Source organism: Ictidomys tridecemlineatus, chromosome 12 (assembly GCF_052094955.1).
Source record: "Ictidomys tridecemlineatus isolate mIctTri1 chromosome 12, mIctTri1.hap1, whole genome shotgun sequence".
NCBI classification, from domain to species: domain Eukaryota; kingdom Metazoa; phylum Chordata; class Mammalia; order Rodentia; family Sciuridae; genus Ictidomys; species Ictidomys tridecemlineatus.
Window position 1 is genome coordinate 39,894,006 of NC_135488.1, and position 23,288 is coordinate 39,917,293.

General features: G+C 44.8%; 1 protein-coding gene across 9 annotated transcripts in view; it reads right to left on the reverse strand.

Moving 5' to 3' along the window:
- Tbc1d8 (TBC1 domain family member 8) overlaps positions 1-23,288 on the reverse strand; it is a 154,693-nt gene that overhangs the window by 100,884 nt on the left and 30,521 nt on the right. For 4 of the 9 annotated variants that reach the window (XM_078028583.1, XM_078028579.1, XM_078028576.1 and 1 more), the window contains exon 1: positions 13,013-13,334. The exons of 2 other annotated variants lie outside the window; for them this stretch is intronic. In XM_078028583.1, the coding sequence (XP_077884709.1) occupies positions 13,013-13,139 (127 nt within the window). In that variant the 5' untranslated portion in view covers positions 13,140-13,334. Of the gene's footprint in view, positions 1-13,012; positions 13,336-23,288 lie in introns of those variants that run through there. 3 more of the 9 variants (XM_078028581.1, XM_078028575.1, XM_078028574.1) reach the window with 1 other exon arrangement.

Below are 23,288 nucleotides of genomic sequence, written 5' to 3' on the forward strand. Positions count from 1 at the left end.
AGCTGCACATGCATACTGGGTGTCCTAAAAGTCAATCAGAACACTGGCTACCTGGAAATGGTGCGGAGCCTGGGGGAAAGGGCACAGGCCCACTAGACTGCTCCACTGAATCACAAGACCCAGGTTGCCACCTGTACTTCTAACCAACTATCTGTAAGTTAGGGATTCCCATGACACTCTCCTCATGTCCAACAGTTATAGAAATAACTCAACAGAACTCAGGCAGACACTTATGTTTACCAGTTAGTTTTGCTTTTATCTATATGTGGGGTTTTTTTTGTTATTATGTTTGTTTGAGGTGCTGGGGATTGAACCCAGGAGTCCTCTACCATGGACTATATCCCCAGCCCTTTTTATTTTGTATCTTGAGACAGGATCTTGCTAAGTTGCTGAGGCCAGCCTCACACTTATGATCCTCCTGCCTCAGCTTCCCAAGTAGCTGATATTACAGGAGTGCAATACTGCTCACTAGTTCATTATAAAGAACATAGGTGAAGAATCAAATAAAGCACATAGGGCGGGGACTAGAAAGGTCCTGAGCTCACAAGCCTCTGTCCCTGTGCAGCTGGACAACACCACCCTCCTGGCAACGTTCACCAACCTGGAAGTTTCTAGAATCCATAGTTTAGGGATTACTATGGGGGCTTCATCATGTAGGCATGATCATTTATTCTCAATTTAAGGCCCCTTTCTCCTCCTCAGAGGATGGGGGTGGGGCAGAAAGCTCCAGGCTTCCAACTGTGGCTCATCTTTCGGGTGCTGACCACCACCCAGGAGCCCATGGAGGGTTGCCTCATTGCAAGAAAAGACACTCCTATCACCAGGAAATTCTGAGGGTGCTCTGTGTCAGGACTGGATTCAAAGGCCAAATATCAGAACAAAAGATGTTCCTAACACCCCTGTCACTCCTGAAATCATAAATTCTAGAGTGCCAGGAACTAGGGGCAGAAACCAAATATGTATTTCTTATCATGTCATCGGAAGTCACTGACAGATTCCTTGGGGCAAGTCTTTCTTTTCAGTTCAGACTACTTTACCTCTTTCTAAAACAAAATTCCTTGGGAAATGACTCCCAGAGTCCCCTCACCTGCACCCCTTAACACCCACTTGACCCTCCAGTCCCAGTCCTGGCCTGTCTCAAGGCCCAGCAGCTCTCCACCAAGTCCAGCACATGTCCCAAGGGCCATCCTCACGTGCCATCCCTACCTCCTCCCCACCCATTGGTCTTCAGTCTGTTCCTACATAACATCTCCCTGCACCCCAACTGCTTTCACTGAGGCCCCCAGGGTCTGACCAGCCTTTTCCATATAGTAATGCGCAGTGGACCCCTCCCTCCTTCCTTCTTGGCTTCAAGGAAAATATGTTCTACTGTTTACCTTTGTCCACTGGCCCCTCCTTGGTCCCCACTGCAGTTTTCTCTGCTACAGGGCTGACTAGACAACTCCCAGGCATCTCAAAATCAACCTGTCCAAAACAGACTCTCATTGGCCTCAGGGCCTTTGCACAGGTCATTTCCTCTACTCAAAGGTTCTTTCCTAGGTAGCAGAATACAACAATTACTAATTGGGCATTATGTAAAATTGTAGATGTATAACCCACGTGATTCTGCAATCTGCATTTGGGGTAAAATTGGAAGTTCATAACCCACTTTAATCTAATGTATGAAATATGATATGTCAAGAGCTTTGTAATGTTGTGAACAACCAATAAAAAAAATAAAAAATTAAAAAAAAAGAAAGGTTCTTTCCTCAACTTTCACCCAGCTAACATCATTCTACAAGCTTCAGCAGAGCTCACAGGTCCTCAGAGGCACATTTCCTGGTGCTCAGTCTAAATTAGTTACTGTTATTCTCTCATGTCCCCTGCACTCACTATGTAGCTGGACAGCACTACCCTCCTGGCAATGTTCACCAACTTGGTAGTTTCTAAGAATCAATAGATTCAGTATTCATAATTTAATATCACCACTGGTGCCATTGTACCATCTCTCTCTCTCCAGAGCATGAGTGTGGTCAGAGTACAGGCCTTAGCACTGTGAAATAAAATGCTCTTTGGGAATTTTTCTTAATTATAAATAATTAAATCAATTTCCCTGACATCGCCGGAAAATAAAACAGTTTGAAGCATGAAATCTTCCAAAAACCAAAACAGTCTGGGTTCTTTTTATAGAATTTGTTGCTGTTGTTTTATAGGTTAAGAAACTTAGATCTGGGGAGGAGTGGGTTACAGTGACACAATCACATCTGAGATGGGATGAGACAAAGATCATGAACTTATCATTCAAACCAATTTCCTCTTAAGAGAGAAAAAAAATCCAAGATACTGTTGAATTTCAAATAAAAGCACCTGAGTAGTTCAGATGGACTTCTGAGACAGTTTTAAGTCTGTGTGAAAGGACACACCCCACACACGCTAGACATTCCCAAGGCTAAATATAGCTCATGGAGAGGACAAAGCTGACACACAGCTATCCAGGGGACTCACAGTCCACGGGGTAATGACACGACATTGCTCAGTGCCTTCCTGGTACCCACTGCCCATGAGGAGCTGCTAGCTAGCCAAAAATAATGCCAAGCTCCCCCAAATGTTAGATCTGTCCATAGTTCATCAAAGCCATAGCTGCATATAAGCAGCATGGAATCATGTGAGGCTTCTCATGAGAACCACAGCAGCACTCTCCCCACTCACGCCCCTCTCCCCCAGCCCCCAAGGGACAACCTCTTCCAGTTGTTTATTTGGTTGCTTTTGGTATCAGGGATTGAACCCAAGGGCATTTAACCACTGAGCCCCATCCCCGGCCTTTTTTTTTATACTTTATGTAGAGACAGGGTCTCACTGAGTTGCTTAGTGCCTTGCCATTTCTGAGGCTGGCTTTGAACTTGCGATCCTCCTGCCTCAGCCTCCCAAGCAGCTGATGACAGGCGTGCGCCACCGTGCCAGGCACTCTTCCAGTTCTTTTTATTCTTTTTAAATTTTTTTTTTAGTTGTAATAGACCAATACCTTCATTTTATTTCTTTATTTTTATGTGGTGCTGAGGATCGAGCTCAGTGCCTCATGCATGCTAGGCAAGCGCTCTGCCCCAGAGCTACAGCCCCAGCCCTCCTTTAATTTTTCATGTAGGCCTTAACAGTCAGCTTTCAGAAGTGGAGATGGCTCCCTTTGGTTGACCACCACTGCCACCCTCCCCTCATGCCCCAATGGTGCAGTAAGTTTTTGCTACATTGCCTGTCAATCCTTACATCATTACAACCACATGAACATTAGAGAGCTCAGGCTGGGATGCAGCCCAATGGCAAAGCATTTGCCTCGCATTTATTAAAGCCCTAGGTTCAATCCCCAAATCCAAAAACAAAGGACAAAAAAAAAAAAAATAAGATTAAAAAAAAAATTAGCAAGCTGAGGTTTCTAGCAAAACTGCAAAAGTTTTTCTGTCCTGTGTGACTTTTCGTTTTCCTGGAGTTCATAACTCCACAGGCTCTCTGGCTATTGAGCCTTCTGTGTAGCGTGGTCTCCCCAGGTGCAGATCTTCTTTTGATGTGTGCAAAAATACTGCATGGCTGTATACCTTGTCTTCCGAAGTTTTCCTGCCGTCATTTGCCCTCCTCCAATCTGGACTTAGAGGAAGGACCAGAGTGGGACTTCCACTGTCATCTCAGGATCTCCCTGCACCATGGAGGGGCTCAGAGCACAATGCCCCCAAATAGGACACTTTGGCATGCTGAGCACTTTGAAATAAAGAAGACCAGAGAGAACTCAGCAAACAAGGTCTTCCTGACCTTCTCCCATTCTCCTGTCTCCTGCCCTTTTTTTCCTCCAAAGAGAGTCATGCAAGCCAGGATTCCTCTTCCCAAGGCAAATCACAGACATTAAGCCCCTCTCCCTCAAAGCAAGCTATAAACTTTCAAAAGATCACTCTCTCCCTTCCCCCTTAGGAATTCATTCCAGAGGAGCTCTGCCCCATAACCCAGAAAGAACACTGTGCAGAGAGGCTGGGGGCATCCCCACATGCATCTCCACACACCTCTCCACGATTCTTGGAACCTACGCACAAATATCTTTCCTTAGGTCTTTGGGGTTTCATTTCTGAAGGCTCCTGCATCATGTAAAACTTTGATTAAATAAACTTACTATTTTTTTCTCTTATCCACCCATCTTTTGCTATAGGATTGCTGGCTCTGATCACACACCATCACCCTGGAAAGCACCTTCTCAAACAAATAACAAAAAACACAAATTCCTAAGGAAAATAATTGATATGCCAGACTGCATGAAAATCAAAAATTAAAAGTGTTGGTTCTTCCAAAGACCCATGACAAAATACATTTAATTGAAGAATTCAGAACGAACACACACACACACACACACACACACACACACACACCTCCTTAAAATAAAATTAGAGCTAACTCAATAGGAAACACAAGCAAAAGACAGATACTTCTCAGAAGGAAAAACATATTTACTACACACACACACACACACATTTTTACATTTCTATTAAAAGAGAAATATTATTCCAGGGGTTCTGAGATACTATTCTAATATTGTATATTGTCATTAACAAAAAGCATCTCTGGCAGTAATATCAGGCAAGGATCTACACTGTGGGAAGTTTTGATGCCCTGCTTCCAGAAATGTAAATTTACACAAGCACTTGGGAAAACCATTTAGAATTATCTTGAAAGGTCTGAAAATTCAGAACCCTCCCGCCCAGACTTGGGACTGCTGGCCAGTGCTCCAGTTCTCCCTCCCTCCAGGCATATGGCAGAATGGTGTGTCCTCAGGTCTCTGAGGTTACAGGTGGCCATGTGACCTGCTGTGGCCAGCAGAACTTTTGTTAAGCAGAAGGGGTGTGTTGCTTCAGGGAGAAGTGTAACAGCCAGATTCACCAAGTTGCCTTTCCCTGGACGCTCTGGAAGTGAAGCCTTTACTGGCCCAACTTTGAGAGCCGAACATACGAGGAGACTCGTGCTGACCTTACGGGATACACAGCAAGAAAGAAGTCCCTGTGTTGGGGTGTTTCCAGCCCTTCTTGACTGACACACCCCCAGTGAGGTCACCCACAGACGTATTCTCTAGAGAAACCTTTACAAGCCTGAATACTACCTGGATGTTCACAGCACCATCATGCGTAAGAGCAAAGACAATAACAACTAGAACCCAAACACCCCCTGACAGGAGGATGAATGATTACATCACAGAATATTCAGTCAGTGGACTGCGTAGTGATGGAAATGAGTGAACCACAGCTTCATGTGTCGCCATGGTGCCATGTCAGAGGGGGGAGGCTCACCAAGCTACCAGAAAGTACAGGAAGTATGAAGTATGAGCCCCCTTATATAAAGTTACAAGATCACACAAAACTAACCCATGTAACAAGTCGGGATACCTACAAGTGTGTTAAAACATGAAGAAAAGCAAGGCAGCCACATTGGAATCCCAGCAGCTCAGGAGGCTGAGACAGGAGGATCGTGAGTTCAAAGTCAGCCTCAGCAAACCGAGGCGGTAAGCAACTCAGTGAGACCCTGTCTCTAATAACATACAAAATAGGGCTGGGGATGGCCAAGGGCCCCTGAGTTCAATCCCCATTTCCAAAAAAAAAAAAAAAAAAAAGCAAGGCAGTATAATTCAGGAGCATGGTTCCCACAAGGCAGGGATGGGAAACATGATCAGAGAAACAGAAGGGGTCTCTCAGGCATGGAGAATTCTGTTTTGTTTTGTGTTTTTGGTAACAGGTGGCGGGCATATCGTGTTCATTCTGTTATTTACGCTTTACATTCATAGCACATACTCTTATGCACATGGAAGATTTCATATTAGAAACCAGCCACAAAATGCCATACCTGTCATAAGGAAATCTTATTAGGGGACTGTGTATTCTTTTGTTGACTTCCCCACACACACACCTTTTTTTTTAGGTAGAGAGTAGGAGGCAGGAAAAAAATAATAATAAAATCCAGCAGAACAAATGACCCACCAAATGCTCAGGGATACAAATGACTCAAATTGGCAAAGCTGTTAATTGGCTGCTGATGTACAGGGGGGATGATTCTGGCTCTGATGGAATCGTTGACAGGAAGGGTACCGACGACGAGTATTTCTAACAGCTGGGCTGGATCAGCCAAGAAGCTACCGCTGGTCCTTATAGCACTGGCCTGAGAAAGTGAAGAACAGCCTGTGTTACTTCTTCCTGTGTTCTGCATGGTTCCATTTCCAGGCTGGGGTCCAACATCTCGACTGCACAGGCTCCCGTCTCTCCGTTCCACTTAGATACCTGTGTGTTCAACAAATATTTATCAAGAACCATTATTCTGGTGCTAGAGGCAGAGCAGAAAGGACAAAGACTTGGGACCTCTCTCCTAGAGCTCCTGCTCTGGTTCTCTCTAATCAGATAAAGCTACCAAAAGCTGCCACCAGACAAAGAGTGGCAGGTGCTATAAAACAAAGTGGAAGGCAGTACAAGAGGATCAGGTGACCAGCTTTCAGAGCAAGGGAAGGGGCAGGTTTCCAGGAAGTGGAGCTCAGGCTGAGATCCAAGGATAACGAGAAGTTGCTGGGCAGTCGGGGAGACAAGGACATCGACGCAGAGGGGACAGCTGGTGAAAGTCCCAGCAGAGAAAACTGCCTGCCACTGGAGGGTCCATACCTAAGAGCAGAAGGTGGAGGAGAAGCAGCCTGAGACCCAGGCAGGGTGAGCTCCTGCAACTCCAGGAGCATGACAATATGTTCATGGCTGCTTTTTAATACAACCGAGAAGAGTTTTCAAAACTAGGGAAAATCTGCTGGAATACTGTCAGGTTTATTACAATCATTTTCAACGAATTCCTCCTTCACCCAATGCCACCAGAATGTGGAGTCACAATCATAACACCCTTGCTCCTTTGCTGCTAGGAAATAAATTCTTTAAAAGATACCACAAAGGGTTAACCCAGGGATTCCACTCTTCTCAAGGAGTCCCAATCAGACTGAAAGAACTAGCCTTGCTACCCACATAAGAGGTACACAATCTGTACCGCTTATGATGTCCTGGAGTGACACAGTGTATGCCTCCTTTATTATCTAATTACAGATACGGGGCCTCTACTACGCTCTCATTAACTACAATTCTTGGAAACCTCAAAGTGTTTATTAAAGGTTTATCAGTCCTCAAAGATGTATCACTTATTTTGCCCATTGCATTCTTCAGTTTTGTGCATCTAAATTCAAACTACTTCCTTTATTTGTGATTTCTTCCTTATGGTGCTTTGGGGAAACAAGACCAAAGCATGGAAGACTTTAGAGTCAACACCTGGGACTCCTGCACAAGGCCCCCGGCTGTGGTGCTGAGCCAAAGACTGGTTGAAATAAAAGGCACCAACAAATTCAGCTACCTGAGCAGGATTCCAGTCCTGCTAGAGGTTAGAACCCCTGTTACTTTTGTTAGCTGCATGCTGGGCTCCACCAGTTTCCAGCCTTCTGACAGAGTCATCCTGAGCAGGCTTGGGAGCTCACAGGAAGCCCCTATTTTGGGGGACCTGACTCCAAAGGCAGCAGATAATTCACATTAGGCACAGCATGGGCTATATAATCAATGCATGAACAAACGCCAGGTGAAGTTCTCTATTTATACGGTCAAGAAGCCCAGTACCCAAATCTTGCAAAACGCCCGTTAGTTGGCCATTGGGCAATACTTAACCCAATGTGCTTTTAAATATTTTTTTTTTAAAGAGAGAGTGAGAGAGGGAGAGAGAGAGAGAGAATTTTTTTAATATTTATTTTTTAGTATTTGGCGGACACAACATCTTTGTTTGTATGTGGTGCTGAGGATGGAACCCGGGCCGCACGCATGCCAGGCGAGCCCGATACCGCTTGAGCCACATCCCCAGCCCTTAATCTTTTAATTATACTTAAGAAATACAGCACTTTCTATTAGATAAATGATTATTTCTTGTGTCCCTCACTACAACAAACTTCTTTACATCTTTATTCCCAAAAGCCCTTATGTCATTCACTTTTGTTAAATATTACTTCGTTTTTCTTTTTTCAAACCAACCAGATGTCAAGCACAAGTTATGCTCTCAATGTTTATTGTTTAATTCTAACCTTTACTTTAATTGGAAGCTTCATGCACTCCTAGTGGAAAGAAAAAAAATGGCAAAGCCTAATGGGGAACAGTTTCTAACCCTCCAGAGCAACTGTCAGCATCGCCCCATCTTAAGGCCGAGTCATTAACTAAGGCGCCAAGAACTGAGTAAACGAGCCCCGGGCCTCTCAATCCAGATCTGAAACCAACAGACTCACCTTGACTCAAAGCCAGCATTACCCACAATTTTCCACTACACCATCTTCCTCCCTTGACCCTAATTGTTCAGGGAATCGTTTAGCCCATCACTGGTTCAAATGCAATGATGAGAACAGGGGTTGAAGGTACGCTTTCTGCAAACATCAATAGTTGACTCATGTTATAACTTCACAATAGCCATTCTCTTAGGGCAAAGAGTTGCAAGATTATACAGGCATCAGGCATACACGTAATCGGACACTGAAAAATAAAATCCTTCAGAAGGGCACATCTGAGCAATGATATTTGGTCTTTAGAGTTACACTTATCCCATCTTGAAGGGCTTCAGAGAGCTGTGGGGGAGGGACGGCTGTGGCCTGGGTGTTCTTTCTGTCCACTGCCTCCCACACACTAACTTCTCCCTCTCTTTGTTCTCTCCGAGAAGACAGAACATTTATAAGAAATATTCCCACGGGCTGGAGACTGAACACTGGGTAACTGTACTTCCTTCTCAGTGGGGCAAAATTGCTTCTGTCTGCAGAACTTTGGAAACACCTCATAATACTGAACACACCACACTCCAACCTGAGGGCGAGGTGGCAGCCTCAGTACTGCCCAGAGCCCCAGACTGCATTTTCTAGTCAGGTCTTCCTCCTGCCCTCCCCAACACCCCCACCCCCAAAATAAGGAATTAAAAAGGGGATCTCCCAAGAATACAAGGAAGAGCCGTAAAGCAGAAGCAGAGGACCAAGCATGAGGAGGTGGGGAGGAAAAGGAGGAAGAACTGGGAAATAACATGGACCAAATTATACTATGTGCATGTGTGAATATATCACAAGGCATTCCAGTTTTATATATGACTATAATGGACCAATTAAGAATAAATTTAAGGGGCTGGGGATATAGCTCAGTTAGTAAAGTTCTCGTCTCACATGTACAAGTCCCTGAGTTCAATCCCCAGCACCACAAATAAATAAATAAATATAAAAAATTAAAAGACCAATAGTATGGAGGAAGGATAGGGAAGAGGACTGTACTGGGGATTGAAATGCAGAAAACTATGTTCTATGCATCTATGAATATGTCAAAATGAACCCCACTGTTGGCTATAACTACAATGCACCAAAAATTAAAATTTTAAAAATTAAAGAAAAAGAAAGAGGTTCCAAGAGATGGCAAGGTTAGCCTGTCTGTGCCTGGCCACCTGAGAAGTCAGTGCCATAGTGCCCACAATACTCCCCCCTCAAAAAAAAAGCAGGAGCTACAAGGGAAAAAGAGAGAGAGAGAGAGAGAGAGAGAGAGAGAGAGATGGAGGAGGAGAAGGACTCTGTTTCCCACCCCCCACCCCTCCGGCTTCCCACAGTGGTCAGACTGCCAGGTAAACAGGAAGCAGAGAGGAGACAGGGGATATTCCTGTTCCATTCCATCAGCTCAGCCTCAGTTGGAAAAGCTGGGCCTCTGCACCCATCCAACTTTAAGACAAAAGTGGGATCTATCATTTATATATGCATTCATCCATCTCTTCATCCTACAAGTGTTTACTGAAAGGGGAAATACTGGGGAACAATATGGACCAACTTATATTGGTACACTGTGCGCATGTAGTAATACGTAACAACAAATTCCACTAGTATATATAATTATAATGCACCTGTAAAAATGTGCTGGCACATGCCTGTAATCCCAGCAATTTAAGAGGCTGAGACAGTAAGATCATAAGTTCAAAGCCAGCTTCACCAACTTTAGCAATGCTCTAAGCAACTTTACAAAACCCTGTCTAAAATTTTAAAAAGTGGGGGGAGGGGTTGAAATTGGGTTCAACCTAGAAGCAAACACACACACACACACACACACACACACACACACACACACGAAAAAAAAAAAAAGCCCTGAAAAATGTTGACTCAGTATATGTTATATGCTAGGTATCATCATAGATAAAATACCTGCCCTCAAAAATAGGTAATTAAGTTTGGAAAAACTATGGAGAAAATATGTAAGTATATTACATGTTAGAAAGTAAAAAAGTTATGGAGAAAAATAAAACTGGGAGGTGTATAGTGAGTGTGTGTGTGTGTGTGTGTGTAAGTAGATTGGCAAGTGATAATCCTCAATGAAACAAAAACTTATATTTCTGAAGTTGGGTAATTCATATCACAGTAGACTCCAGACCTTACATTTAAACTTCTACCTGATAGCAAATTTAGCACTTCAATAAAAATATACTTTTTGATTACTGCACCCTCACATTTTATTTCCAACCCTTCTTTGCCCCCTCCATTTGCTCGCCTCCAAAGAACAGTAACCCAGCATGGAGGCACACGCTTATGATCCTAACTACTCAGGAGCATGAGGCAGGAGGATCACAACTTCAAAGAACCCAGACAATTTTGGGAGACTTTACAGCAAAAAATAAAAAAGGACTGGGAATGTAGTTCAGTGGTGGAGTGCTTGCCTTGCTTGCTGGAGACGCTACGTTCAACCCCCAGCAATGAAAAAAATAAAACAAAAACAAAAACTAATCAGTCACAATGTTTTCTACTTCAGTTCCCACTATTTTCATAAACTAAATCCAAGTTTTAAACTCTTAAGTTGCCAAAAGTCTGTCACATTGGATTTCCACATTTTCCTAAAACCACCAACATGAAGCTGCCCTGTGGCCAGCTTGACTTTACAGCATCCATAAGTGGCCCCAGGAAGACTAGCACAATGGTGATACTGTAGGTCTGGGTGGCTCACCTGGCACAGCCATGCCACTTGCCTCAGGGCTAAATGCTCAAAGGTCAATATCAGGCTACATAGGAAATGCCATCCTTACACAATCAACAGGAGGTGGTTCTGGGTCTCAAATTGTCGTCTTCTTCTTCTTCTTCTTCTTCTTCTTCTTCTTCTTCTTCTTCTTCTCTCTCTCTCTCTCTCTCTCGTTGTTGTTACTGTTGCCTTTAAGAATGTTCTGTATATTCACAGCAAGTTCAAACCAAGAAAAACCAAAGCCTAGCTATTACAACATGAGACCTGCCTGGTTAGACAATGCAAGGGCAAGGGGTCCATATCAGACAGAATTCATTACAGGTAGACCCTGGACACCAGAGTCAGAAACAAGAGGGCCTGAAGCAAAGCACAACCAGGTACTGTATGAGCAGCTTTGCCCTCCACATCTAGAGCCTGCCTGATGTGGATAACCTGGAGGCGACAGGCCTTCATTCATCTGCCCTCATAGATCTTTCTTAAAGCAGCACACAGAATGTGTAGGACAATCGTCCTGTGCTTCCTACTTTGAAAATCTCCAAGCCCTAAACTCACCCTTGACTACTGTAAACCAGGTACCCTACTTAAGGCGCCATAAATTAAGATACACTACCATCAGTGAACAGGGCACAAACCCCTCTCCAGCCTCTTCGCCTCTGTTGGGCCCTGCAAAGCTCCACCAAGCTCTATTTCCCAAGGGCCAGGGTACTAGGCACCACTGTGCAGCTCAGAGGCCATCCCAGGCCCCTATGGCTTCCTGCCTCCTGCTGCATCTGCTACCCACCAGGACCACTGATCCCCCACTGCCTTACCCCACTTCCATCCAGAACCCTCCACTGCCCCTTCCACCTAGAATCCTGCCAACTCCTACCCACTCCTGGGGTCTCTGTCAAGTCTCCCTCCTCTAACAAAACAAGCTGCCAGCTTTCTCTGAGCTTAAATTACCAGAGGTAACTCCCCTTGAACTTTTGGTTTTGCCATGTTGGTCCATTTCCCCTACTTTACAAGACCTGGATAAAGCCTTCCCCAGACTGGCACAAGAGTCATGAACAGTTAACCTGGGGACCCAATCCTGGTCCTTTGACTTTTCCAACCTTGCTTCTCTCTGTAGGAAGACTGTGACAAAAGGTCACTATTATTCAGATTTTGCAACTGGAAAATTTCAGATAGGTCCCCTAAGTACAACCGAATTTTCCTTCATTGATCTGTTTAAACAGGCATTCTAGTGAATGCAAGCTGGCCTCAATTTCCAAAAGCTTTGGATCATAACTTTTAGGGGGAAAAAAAAAAAAGCCTTATTTTTCATCAACTTCATAAGCCTGAGGTTTCTTTGTCTGGTTTTGGTTTTTGTTGTTTTGTTTTGTTTTTCCCTATCATTCCTCCGAAGATACTGAAGGAGTATGCAACCTATGCTTATTTTTGCTAAGATCATAAGCTTGGGAATCACACTGCCTCAGTTTCCCCTAGGCAAGAAGAGACAGTCCCAGGCCCACACACCAGACCTCCCAAGCTGCGCCTCACCATGGACTGGCCGCGAGTCCCTGGCCGCGACACCACCTGGAGCCTCAGCCACGTCCAGATGGCCAAGTCCAGGCCTGCCCTGAGGCCCCGCTGTCACCTGGCACCCAGCACAGAGGTCCACTCTCCTCTCAGGGGGCATCCCCCCACCGTCCCCACTCCCGCGCGCCTTGTGGCCAAGCTCCAGTCGGCGTTTCTTCTCCAATTCCTGGAACCTAGTCTGACCTCCAGGTGCTCACCCGGCCAGGTGGCAAAGACACCTGCCTCACCCGGGAAAAATGCACCAGCCCGCGAGTCCCTCTGGCTCAACCTCCTCGGGAGCTTGCACGAGAAATGCAGAAGAAAGGAAAACAAACCCGAGGCAGGGCCGTCCTGGCCCGGTGTCTCCCGTGAAATCGCCACCTGCGACTCAGCCCCGAGCTGGGAGCTGCGGGCCAGGCAGGGAGCGAGGCCCGGGGCCCGGCCCACCCCAGCGAGCCCCTTACCGGTGAGACGACCGCCCCCCTCGCCGTGCCCGCGGCGCCGCTGGAGGATGAAGTAGCAGCTGCTCTTCTGGGTCACCCAGAGCTTCAGGGCGTTCTTCAGCAGCACCTCCTCGGGCTTGAGCCACATCGCGGCGATCCGGCCGCGCTCGAGGGCCCCGGTTCACATCGCCGCGGCCACCGGCCGCACCGGGCCCAGCGCTCGGGAGGAGGCGGCGGCGGCGGCGGCTGCGCGCGGGGAACCGCAGACCGGCCGGTGCCCAGCGCTCGCAGTCCCGGGAGCGCAGCGGGAGCAGCTCGCCCCGCGCACCCGGCGCAGCCCACGCGCGGCCCCGCCCCCGGCCCCGCCCCGCCCCGCCGCCGGCCCCGCCCCCGGCCGCCCCCGCCCCGCCGGCTCCCGCGGCGCCTCCCGGGTTTCCGCGTCCCGGCCGCTCGGGCTCACAGTTCCGGAGTGGAGGGAGGAAGTCGGGTCCCGCTGCCAGGTCCCCTCCCTCCAGGCCCCACCGAGATCGCTGGGAGAGCCTGGGCAGCGCCGCGCTCCGGCCCTGGTCGCCGCTCCTGGGAACGAGCTCGGGTGGCGGAGCGGCCCCCCACGCATCTCCTTCGAAGTGGTGTGAAGGACCGAGGGGAAACGACGTCCTGCTGCCCAACTCAGAGCCGTTTGTCCTGGGAGGGACGGAATGAGGAGTGCAGGCCAGTACACCCAAGTGCGTTGGGTTCAGATAACATTGTTTAATTCACCCCAAAATAGCATGAAAATTAAAAACAATTTGTTCGGATTTTTTAACACGGCACACTTTTAAACAATTTTTTAATTGACACGTCATACTCGTTCATATTTATGAGGCACTGAATGATATTTCAGTACATGTGTAGAGCGTGCAATGATCCTACCAGGGTGACTGGCATATCCATCACTCAGATATCATTACTTTTTAAGACACGTGTGTGAGGCTCTCACAAGGGAACAGCTGGAGCTGCAGAAAAGGCAGAGATGTTGGGGAACCTGAGGCAAGTGTCAGACCACTGCAACTGCTAGAAGAAACCCTAGAGTGAGGACATATTGGCTCAGGCACTGACTTCCTTAATAAGACTCTTAAAACTCAAGAAATAAAACCAAGAATCAATAAGTAGAATAACTTCAGATTAAAAAGCTTCTGCACAGCAAAGGAAACAAAAGCAGGAAGAAATAGCCTATAGAATGAAAGAAAATTTTGCCATCTACTCTTCTGACAAGGGATTAATGTGCAAAAATATATAAAGAACTAAACACACACACACACACACACACACACACACACACACACACACACCCCAAAAACAAATAACCCAATCAGTAAATGGGCAAAAGATCTAAACAGACATTTCTCAGAAGAAGAAATATAAAGTGCCAACAAATATATGAAAAAATGTTCAAAGTCCCTAGCAATCAGGGAAATGCAAATCAAAATTTCACTGAAATTTCATCTCACTCCAGTCAGAATAGCAATCATCAACAATACAAATAATAATAAATGCTAGCAAGGAGGTGGATGGGAAATGTACATTGTTGGTGGGAGTGCAAATTAGTGCAACCCCTTTAGAAAACACTGTGGAGAATCTTCAAAAGATTAGGAATGGAACCACCATATGACCTAGCTATCTTACTCCTTGTATTTATCCAAAAGAACTAAAATTAGACATTCTGTAGTGATAGGTCAATATTTACAGAGTATGCACAAAAGTCAAATTGTGGAACAGCCAAGGTGCCCATCAACAAATGAATGAATAATGAAAATATGGTATATGTACACAATATGTACTCAGCCATGAAGAAGAATGAAATTATGTCATTTGCTGGTAAATGGATGAAACTGGAGAATTTTTTAAGTGAAATGAACAAAATTCAGAAAGTCAAGGATAGAATGTTTTTTCTCATAGGCAGAAGCTAGAGAGGAATGAAGAAATTTAAGAAGGGGGGAATCCCATGAAAACAGAAGGGAGAATAGTGGGTAGAGGAGAGGGATCAAGGGGAATGGAGGAGGGATTAGAGGGTGGAACTGTGGAACAAAATGGACCAAACTATGCTGTATGCATGCGCGACTATATCACAGAAAATTTCACTTTTATATATAACTATAATGCAGCAATTAAAAAACAATAAATAAATGGAAGGAAAATCAGTAGCATAGAGGAAGGGGATAGGGAGGGAACGGGCCAGTACTGGGGATTGAAATGGAGCAAAATTATGTCATATGCATCTATGAATATGTCACAACCCCACTATTATGATTAAGTATAATGTACTAATAAAAACATTTAAAATGAGTATTTTCTCAAGGCTATTTTAGAAAAAGACACATAACAGCTGTCCTTGAATATGGAGGGTGGGTTGCGCTCAGAGCAATCTCCACAGCGAAGCAGTTAAATCCAACATCCTAGCCAAAGAGGCAAAGAAAAAGTCTATCAGAATATCCCTGCACCTCAGTTTTAACAAAGGTATCCCTTACAGTGTGACTGTTAACTAGGATAGAACTTAAAAGTGTTAGTTAAATCCTTACAGGACACCTAAGACCAAATGGAACCCGGCTGGGGATACAGCTCAGGTGGTAGGTAGAGTGCCCGCCTCACATGCACAAGGCCCTGGGTTCAATCCCCAGCACCATAAAAAAAAAAAAAAAAAAAAAGCCTAGGAACCTGTTTGCAGAGGACCAAAAGGATCATCTCAGAAACCCTGAGTAGTCGAGTGGGGTGTCCATGACTGTAATCCCAATAGTGTGAGAGGCTGACACAGGAGGATCACAAGTTCAAATACAGCCTTAGCAACTTAGCTAGACCCTGTCTTAAAATTTAAAAAAATAAAATGGGCTGGGGATGTGGCTCAGTGGTTGAATGCCCCTGGTTCAATCCCTGGTTCCAAAAGGAAAAATAAAAAGAAACAGAAACCCTGATCAGATTTGATAGAGAGCCCTGCGGGAAACAGACAGTCGAGACCACTCACCTGGACAGCAGGGAAGCCAGTGGTCAAGGACTGGCTTCCCTGGGGGGAAAACAATTAAGGGAGTCAGATATAATCAGGAGCCTAGGGTACACAAGGGTGTACACAGCAGTCAGGGATGACAAGAAAATATTCCTTCCAGAAATATTCTCTGGCACCTGCCACTCTCCAATATCCTTCTCTGCCCTGAAGTTGCAGAAATAAATGGGAGATGGGCCTGCCCTAAAGAACACACAGGTAGGGAAACAGATGCAGAAAGGTGTAGTGGAAATCAAAAGCCACGTGTTCAGGGAGGAGTGAGAACACAGTGTGAATGGCGAGCTCCTGGGGAAGGGGACAGAGAAAGCTCCAGAGAACCACCATTGCTAGATGGGAACTTGAAAAATGAATACGGACTTGCCATGCAGGCCAGTAGGGGAGGGCATATCTGGAAAACAGATCAACAAATATGGCATTGTGGTTTGGGGCAGCCTGTGCAGGCTGGCAGCCCTACATCAAATCCCAAACTTGCTGCTAGTTAGCTGTGTGACCTTGACCTTGGGCAAGATAGAAATCTCAGTGAATCTCAGTTTATGCAGTCACAGAATTGGAATACTTACAGTACCTCCCTTGTATAACTATGCAGAGTAGTATATACTTAAGCACTTGGAATATATAGTGCTATGGTTTGGCTATATCTCCAAAGGTCATGGGTTAGGAACTTAGTCCCCAATGGAATAGTGTTGAGAAGTGGTACTTTTAAGAGGTTATTAGGTCACCTCTTCTTAGGAATGGATTGAATTAATGGATGAATGGATTAATGTCATTATCTCAGGAGTGTGTTCGTTATCACAAGAGAAGCTTTATTATAAAAGCAAATTTGTCCCTGTCTCCTGCTCTCCCTCTCTTGCCCTTCTGCCCTGCACCAGGGATGACACAGCATGAAGGCCCTCGCCAGATGCTGGTGCCATGCTCTTGGATGTCTCAGCCTCCAATACCAAATAAATTTCTGTTCTTTGTAAATCCCCCAGTTAGTGGTTTTCTGTTATAACAATGCAGACAAGACACACTGTAAGCTCTCATGAGCATCAGCTAATACTACTGAATGTGCTCCTGACACAATCCACACACATTCACCCATGTTTTAAACATTATTGAGCTTTTACCTGCCCAATATTAAGTAGGAAAGAATCATGGAGACACAGGAATATAAAAAGTGTTGGGAGGGGATGGGGTATTACAGCCTGACTTCTCCCTTCCCACCCCCAAAGCTCCTACCTATGTCTCCCATTACCCAAATCAGACTTGTGGGAGGTCAGGGTGCTTGGGGATGTAGGTTTCAGAGGTCAGCCTCCCAGCACAGAGCAAGGTGGAAAAAGTCGGAGAGGGTAGCTGGAGGAGATGATGGAGAACATCCAGCACGGGTGCCAACAACTTCCTATTGTCAGTTATTTCTGCATGCTCATCACCCCTTGATGGTGTAATGAATTGTATTTTGTCCCCCCAAATCCATATGTGGAAGTCCTAACCCCCAGTAACTCAGAATGTGACATAATTGGAAATACAGTTACTGCAGATGTAATTAGTTTAAAATGAGATTATTAGGGTGGATTTTAATTCAATAAGATTGGTATCCTTGCAAAAAGAGAAAATTTGAACAGCCAGACTCACAGGGAGAATACCACAAGAAGACTGGAGTTATGCCAAAAAAGTGCCAGAAGCTAAGGAACCAGCCTGGATCTCAGCCCCTTCTAACACTCTTTCTGTGTTTAAACCACCTAGTTTGTGGAACTTTGATATGGCCATCCCAGCAAATGAATACAGATACTTCCCAAATCCTGCCCACAGCACATCTGTTCCAACATTCAGAGGCAGATTCTGTTTGATGCCCACCCTGGCTGATACCAAGAGTGACCACAGTTCCTCACTGTGGAATTCTGGCTGGGTAATGCACAAATCTGTGCGTGTGTAGGGAACAGAAGGAAGTCTAGGAACCCGTGCCACTCAGCAGCAGCAGGAGGACTCAAATTAGTACTGATGGTAGTAGAGGAGAGGAAGGAGGACAAGGTTTTGGGGCTCTTGCTGGTGTTAAACATGATTTCTGTGGCAACAGAAATCATCACAAAAGGTTGTAGAATTAGATAGCTGTTCCTGTGTGCCCTGGGAGAATTACAAAAAACCAAATAAGCATGAACAATTAAATTCTCATTTCAAGATCTCCATATGGCGAAATTCAAAGAATCCCTTGTCTGTATAACCTCAGGACAGACAAGGTCTTCTTCAGATCCTAAATATAATTGTACAGGTGACAGAACTGTTGCAGAGGTGACCTGCTCAGCCTTAGCAAGCTCCTTGGCTAAGATGGGGACCCTGATTGGGAAGGAGTAGGACACTAGGCTTGTGAAGAGACTATTTGGTCAGATCCAAATCCCAAGCTTCCCTTGCCTACAAAGTAGCCTTTCCGCAGGAGGAAATTTGCCTTCACTTACATGAAAACCTCAGGCGACTCCACCAGGGCCTTCACATGAACGCCTGTTCTCCAGACCTTCCCCCGTGTACCTCACCAACCCCAGGACCACCATGACAGGAAACTCCCAGCAGAGCCCAGCAGCAGGACTGAAGGACAGCCAGGGGATGGGGAAGTAGAAACAGATCATATCCTGAGCCAGATGGAAAATGTTGCCCACATGTGTTGGGAGGCAGCTGAGGATTGAGTAGGGGATTAAATTCTAGAGTGTTTTATCAAGAAGGATGAAATGTAAGATTGGATTCAGTGATATTTACAAATATGCATATAATCATCCATGATTTATTGTATTACATATTGGGGGTGATGAAAATATTTTGGAAAATGTGGTGGTGCTTATGAATATACTGTGAACATGCTGAAAACTACTGAACACATTAGAAGGTAACTTGTTAAAAACAGATGGTAATGGAAATGATTCTTGTCTAAAGCAGTGCCAGTAAACTTTGGTCCATATTGACACCCCTGATATGATTAGAATATTAATATTCTTAAATTACTATAATTATAGATGTAAAATTTATGTACAATATAAAACAATATTACATAAATGAAATGATTATTATAAAAAATGTATTATAATATCCACATTTATGCCTATATATCTGTTCTTTATACTCTCCTTTGAATTCATCTTAACACATTACTCCTTATCAACAAAGGAGTTGAAAAAAATCTCTGGCCCATCTTCTTTTTATATTTACAATGACAGCCACATTTTCAACTCTTTGAAAATCATACCAAAGCCGTACAAAAGCAGAGAGAAGTTAAAAAAGTAAAGGACCTTCAAAGATACTTTCCCCCTCCTACCCTGGACAAAAATGCTCCACTGAGCTTATACCCTGAGGCAAGAAAAGATGCTAGTCCTTAGCCTGAAGCCATTGGTGAGGCACATCTGGAGAAGCAGGCATGTTTAGGACACATCTGTCCCTGTGGAAATCTGAGAACCATCACAGGGGCAAGGGACACAGCAGACTGAATGTAAGGCCATGAACAGTCAAAGATAGCACACCACCATTCAAAATTCACAACCGTGGCACATGCTTGCAATAACAGCTATTCAGGAGGCTGAAGCAGGAGGATTGTAAATTCAAGGCCAGCCTCAGCAATTTAGTGAGGCCCTACCTCAAAATAAAAAAATAAAAAGGGCCTGAAATCCCAGTGGCTCAGGAGGCTAAGGATCGTGAGTTCAAAGCCAGCCTCAGCAAAAGCAAGGCGCTTAGCAACTCAGTGAGACCCCATCTGTAAATAAAATGCAAAGTAGGGCTGGGGATGTGGCTCAGTGGTTGAATGCCCCCCGAGTTCAATCCCTGGTACCGAAAAAATAAAAATAAAAAGGGCTAAGGATGTAGCTTGGTGATAAAGTACTTGTCTAACATGTGTAAGGCCCTGGTTTCAATCCTCAGCATCACAAAACAAAACAAAAACTTCATAACCACCACAGGTTTGTGGTACCATGAACGGAGCTAGTGGGGACTGGCTGAAATGCCCATGGGATTGGTGAGAAACCTCAAAAGTCTCTTTTCAGAGGAGCTCAAAGGCTCCAAACACAAAGTAATGATAAAGGAATGGAAAAGCACTAGGAAGGGTGGCTCATGCCTGTATTCCCAGTGACTCAGCAAGCTGAGGCTGGGGGATGACAAGTTCGCAGCTACCTTCAGCAACTTAGGGAGTCCCTGTCTCAAAATAAAGAGTAAAAAGGGCTGGGATATGGCTCAGTGGTTAAGTGTCCCTGGGTTCAATCCCTGTACCAAAAAAATAAAAATGGATGCATTAATTACCTCAATTTGATCTATACCTACTGTATGCATGTATTAAAATATCACACCCCATAAATATGTACAATTATTATTTGTTGATTACAATTGGCTTAAAATGGCCTGGAGTTGTGACTCAGCAGTAGAGCGCTTGCCTTGTATGTGTGAGGCCCTGGGTTCAATCCTTAGCACCACATAAAAATAAAATAAATAAATATAAATAAAGATATTATGTACATCAACAACTAAGAAATGTTTTAAAAGAAATTGACTTAAGATTTGATCATTACATACTGTATACATGTATCAAATTATAATAACTTATAGATTTGCATAATTAAAATAAGTTTTAAAATAAATAAGAAAAAAAATACTAATTACCACAATGAAAAAACCCTCTTCTCACAGAAAGGAGGAACCGTGCCATACGATGCTATCTGTATGACTCTGGCTTGTACTCAGGTGTGGCACTGAGCTGGGATCCCTCTCCTAGACCCACAGCCCTGGCTCAGGTCCCTGCCACAGGGCCCAACCTGCCCCTTGCCCTTCCCTTCACACCTATAAAGCAGTAAAAATGAAAAGGAGCTAGAAATGGGCAAGAAAACCTGAGTATTCTAAGAATAGTAGGCCCAAAACAAGAAGGAAATTGTAAGACATTTCTGTTTTCCGTTCCTAAGTAACACTGATCAGTTCTTACCAAAACTGTCACTTGTGTTATCTGCAGACTTTCATTCATTTTGAATTAGTTACTAAATGAAGTTGTTTACAGTTTTACATTAATTTAACTTTTTTTTTTTTTTGAGACAAGGTCTCACTAAGTTGCTCAGAGCCTCTCAAGAGGCTGAGGCTGGCTTTGAACTTGGGATCCTCCTGCCTCAGCTTCCCAAATTGCTGGGATTACAGGTGTGCACCACCATGCCCGGCTTTAACTTTATATATGATATAGGTGGACACAATGTCCTTAATTTGCTTTATGTGGTTCTGAGGAACGAACTCAGTGCCCCATGCATGCTAGGCACACACTCTACCTCTGAGCTACAACCCCAGCCCCCAACTTTTTTTTATCTTTACAATAATGTATGCTTTTGAAAAGACTGTTTTCCTTTACAAAACAGCTTTCAAGTTCTTCTTGGCTTGACTTTTGCTCACATTTCCAGCTTTATTACTTCTCCAAATCCTCACTTTGTGTTTCCTCTTATGACGTAGGTGCTATGAAGGGAAGCCCAGAGATCCAGGATATGGGTTCTATTCCTGTCCCTGTCTCTACAGTCCTGTGCCCCAGTGAAGGCACTTACCGTGAAGGCACCCAGTCTAGTCACACATTCTGCCATAGTGCCTCCCATCCTGAGGGCACAAAATCAGTCCCAAGCAGCCCAGGAATAGGCTGACAAGTTTTTCAGGATTAGTTAATCCAAGAAACATTCTCTGAGTGTGTTCAACAGGCTGGCAGTGGGAGAAGTTTCTAGGATTGAAAAAGAATCAATCCTGGTTCCTGGTGTCCCATCTTACTAGGGGAATAGTCCCCAAAGGGAGCAGAGCTATGCACCAAGCACAGCTGTATTTTCAAAAGACATGTCATTTGTTTTTCATGATAAACTTAGAAGGAAAGCAAAACTGGTCCCACTTTATAGGTGAGAAAACTCAGGCACCTTAGAAAAGTTTAATTAACTTGCCAATAACCCACATCGTGCTTGCTCCTGAGCTTTCCTGAGTCCCAAAGCAAAGTGTTTTCCATGGACACATGCCTTAAGTTGATTTCAGTCTATTCATGGAAGCAGAGTGGCGTCACACTTGCTTCACTTAGCATTACTTCCAATAAAGATGAGAGCTGTCCCTGTCGCTGCTGCCACCGCCACCATCATCATCATCTAGAGCCAAACAGTATGGACTTCACAAAAGGCAGATCTGAATTCAAAATTCCGCTTTCCCTAGTTCCCAGCACACACAAATCTCTTAGCCGCTTACTGTTTCACTTTCTTCACTGATATATATTTCAAGGAGACATACAAGGCTTTAAGAGGTAACCTAGGCCACACGCCTGCTACAGGCTTGTCCTAGGTACGTGTACTAAACAGTAGCTGTTACACTCTCCTCTGGGTTTTTCAGTCCTAACCCTGGGCATGCTTGTGACATGTCTCACCCCTTCCCGCAATTCTGAAATAGTTTTGGGATCACGAGAACTGAAGGACTTGCCCTGGCATCCTCCCAAGTACAGGAAGAGGCAAGCACCTAGGAAAGGAGGATGGTGAGTCATAGATGATGACCTATTGTGGTTTGGAGATGAGGTGTCCATCAAAGGTCCTGTGTTATTACAGGAGGCGACAGGATTAGATTATGGGAGCTGTAGCTGGATTGGTCCATCCTAGTTTGAATGGACTGACTGGATGATAGTTATGGGCAGGTAGGGCATGGCTGGATGGGGCGGGTCACTGGGGGAGTACTCTGAAAGGTTCCATATTTCCTGCAGGCCCCTCCCCACTTGTCTGTCTGTCTGTCTCTCTCTCCCCCTCTCTCTGCTTCCTAGCCACCATGAACAGAGCAGGACTCCTCCATCACCTTTCGCCATGATGTTCTACTTCATCTTAGGCCCAGAGCAATGGAGTTAGACCACCATGGACTGAACCTCTGAAACCATAAGCCAAAATAATCTTTTCCTCCTAAAAGTTGTTCTTGCCAGATATTTTGGTCACAGCAATGCAGAGCTGACTATCACACCTATCCACACTCAATCACTCTTGCAAATAGACCTTAGCTCATTTGGCCACCACTGATTTGAGATAGATGAAGACTCTAGGTCTCCCCTCCCCATATTCCATAAAGAGAGGTCATTTGTTCAAATGGAAGCATCACAGACCAAGTTTTGCTATACATTTATTAAACACTTATTAAGAAGGAATCCCAGGTGTGGTCCTACATTGAACTTCTGAGAGCTCAGGTCTCAGACCATACCTTGCATTAAATGTTATCTCAAAACAAAAATGTAATTGCATCCTAAAAGTAAACTGATCAGGCCATCAGACTCCTGAGCAGGAAACTGGA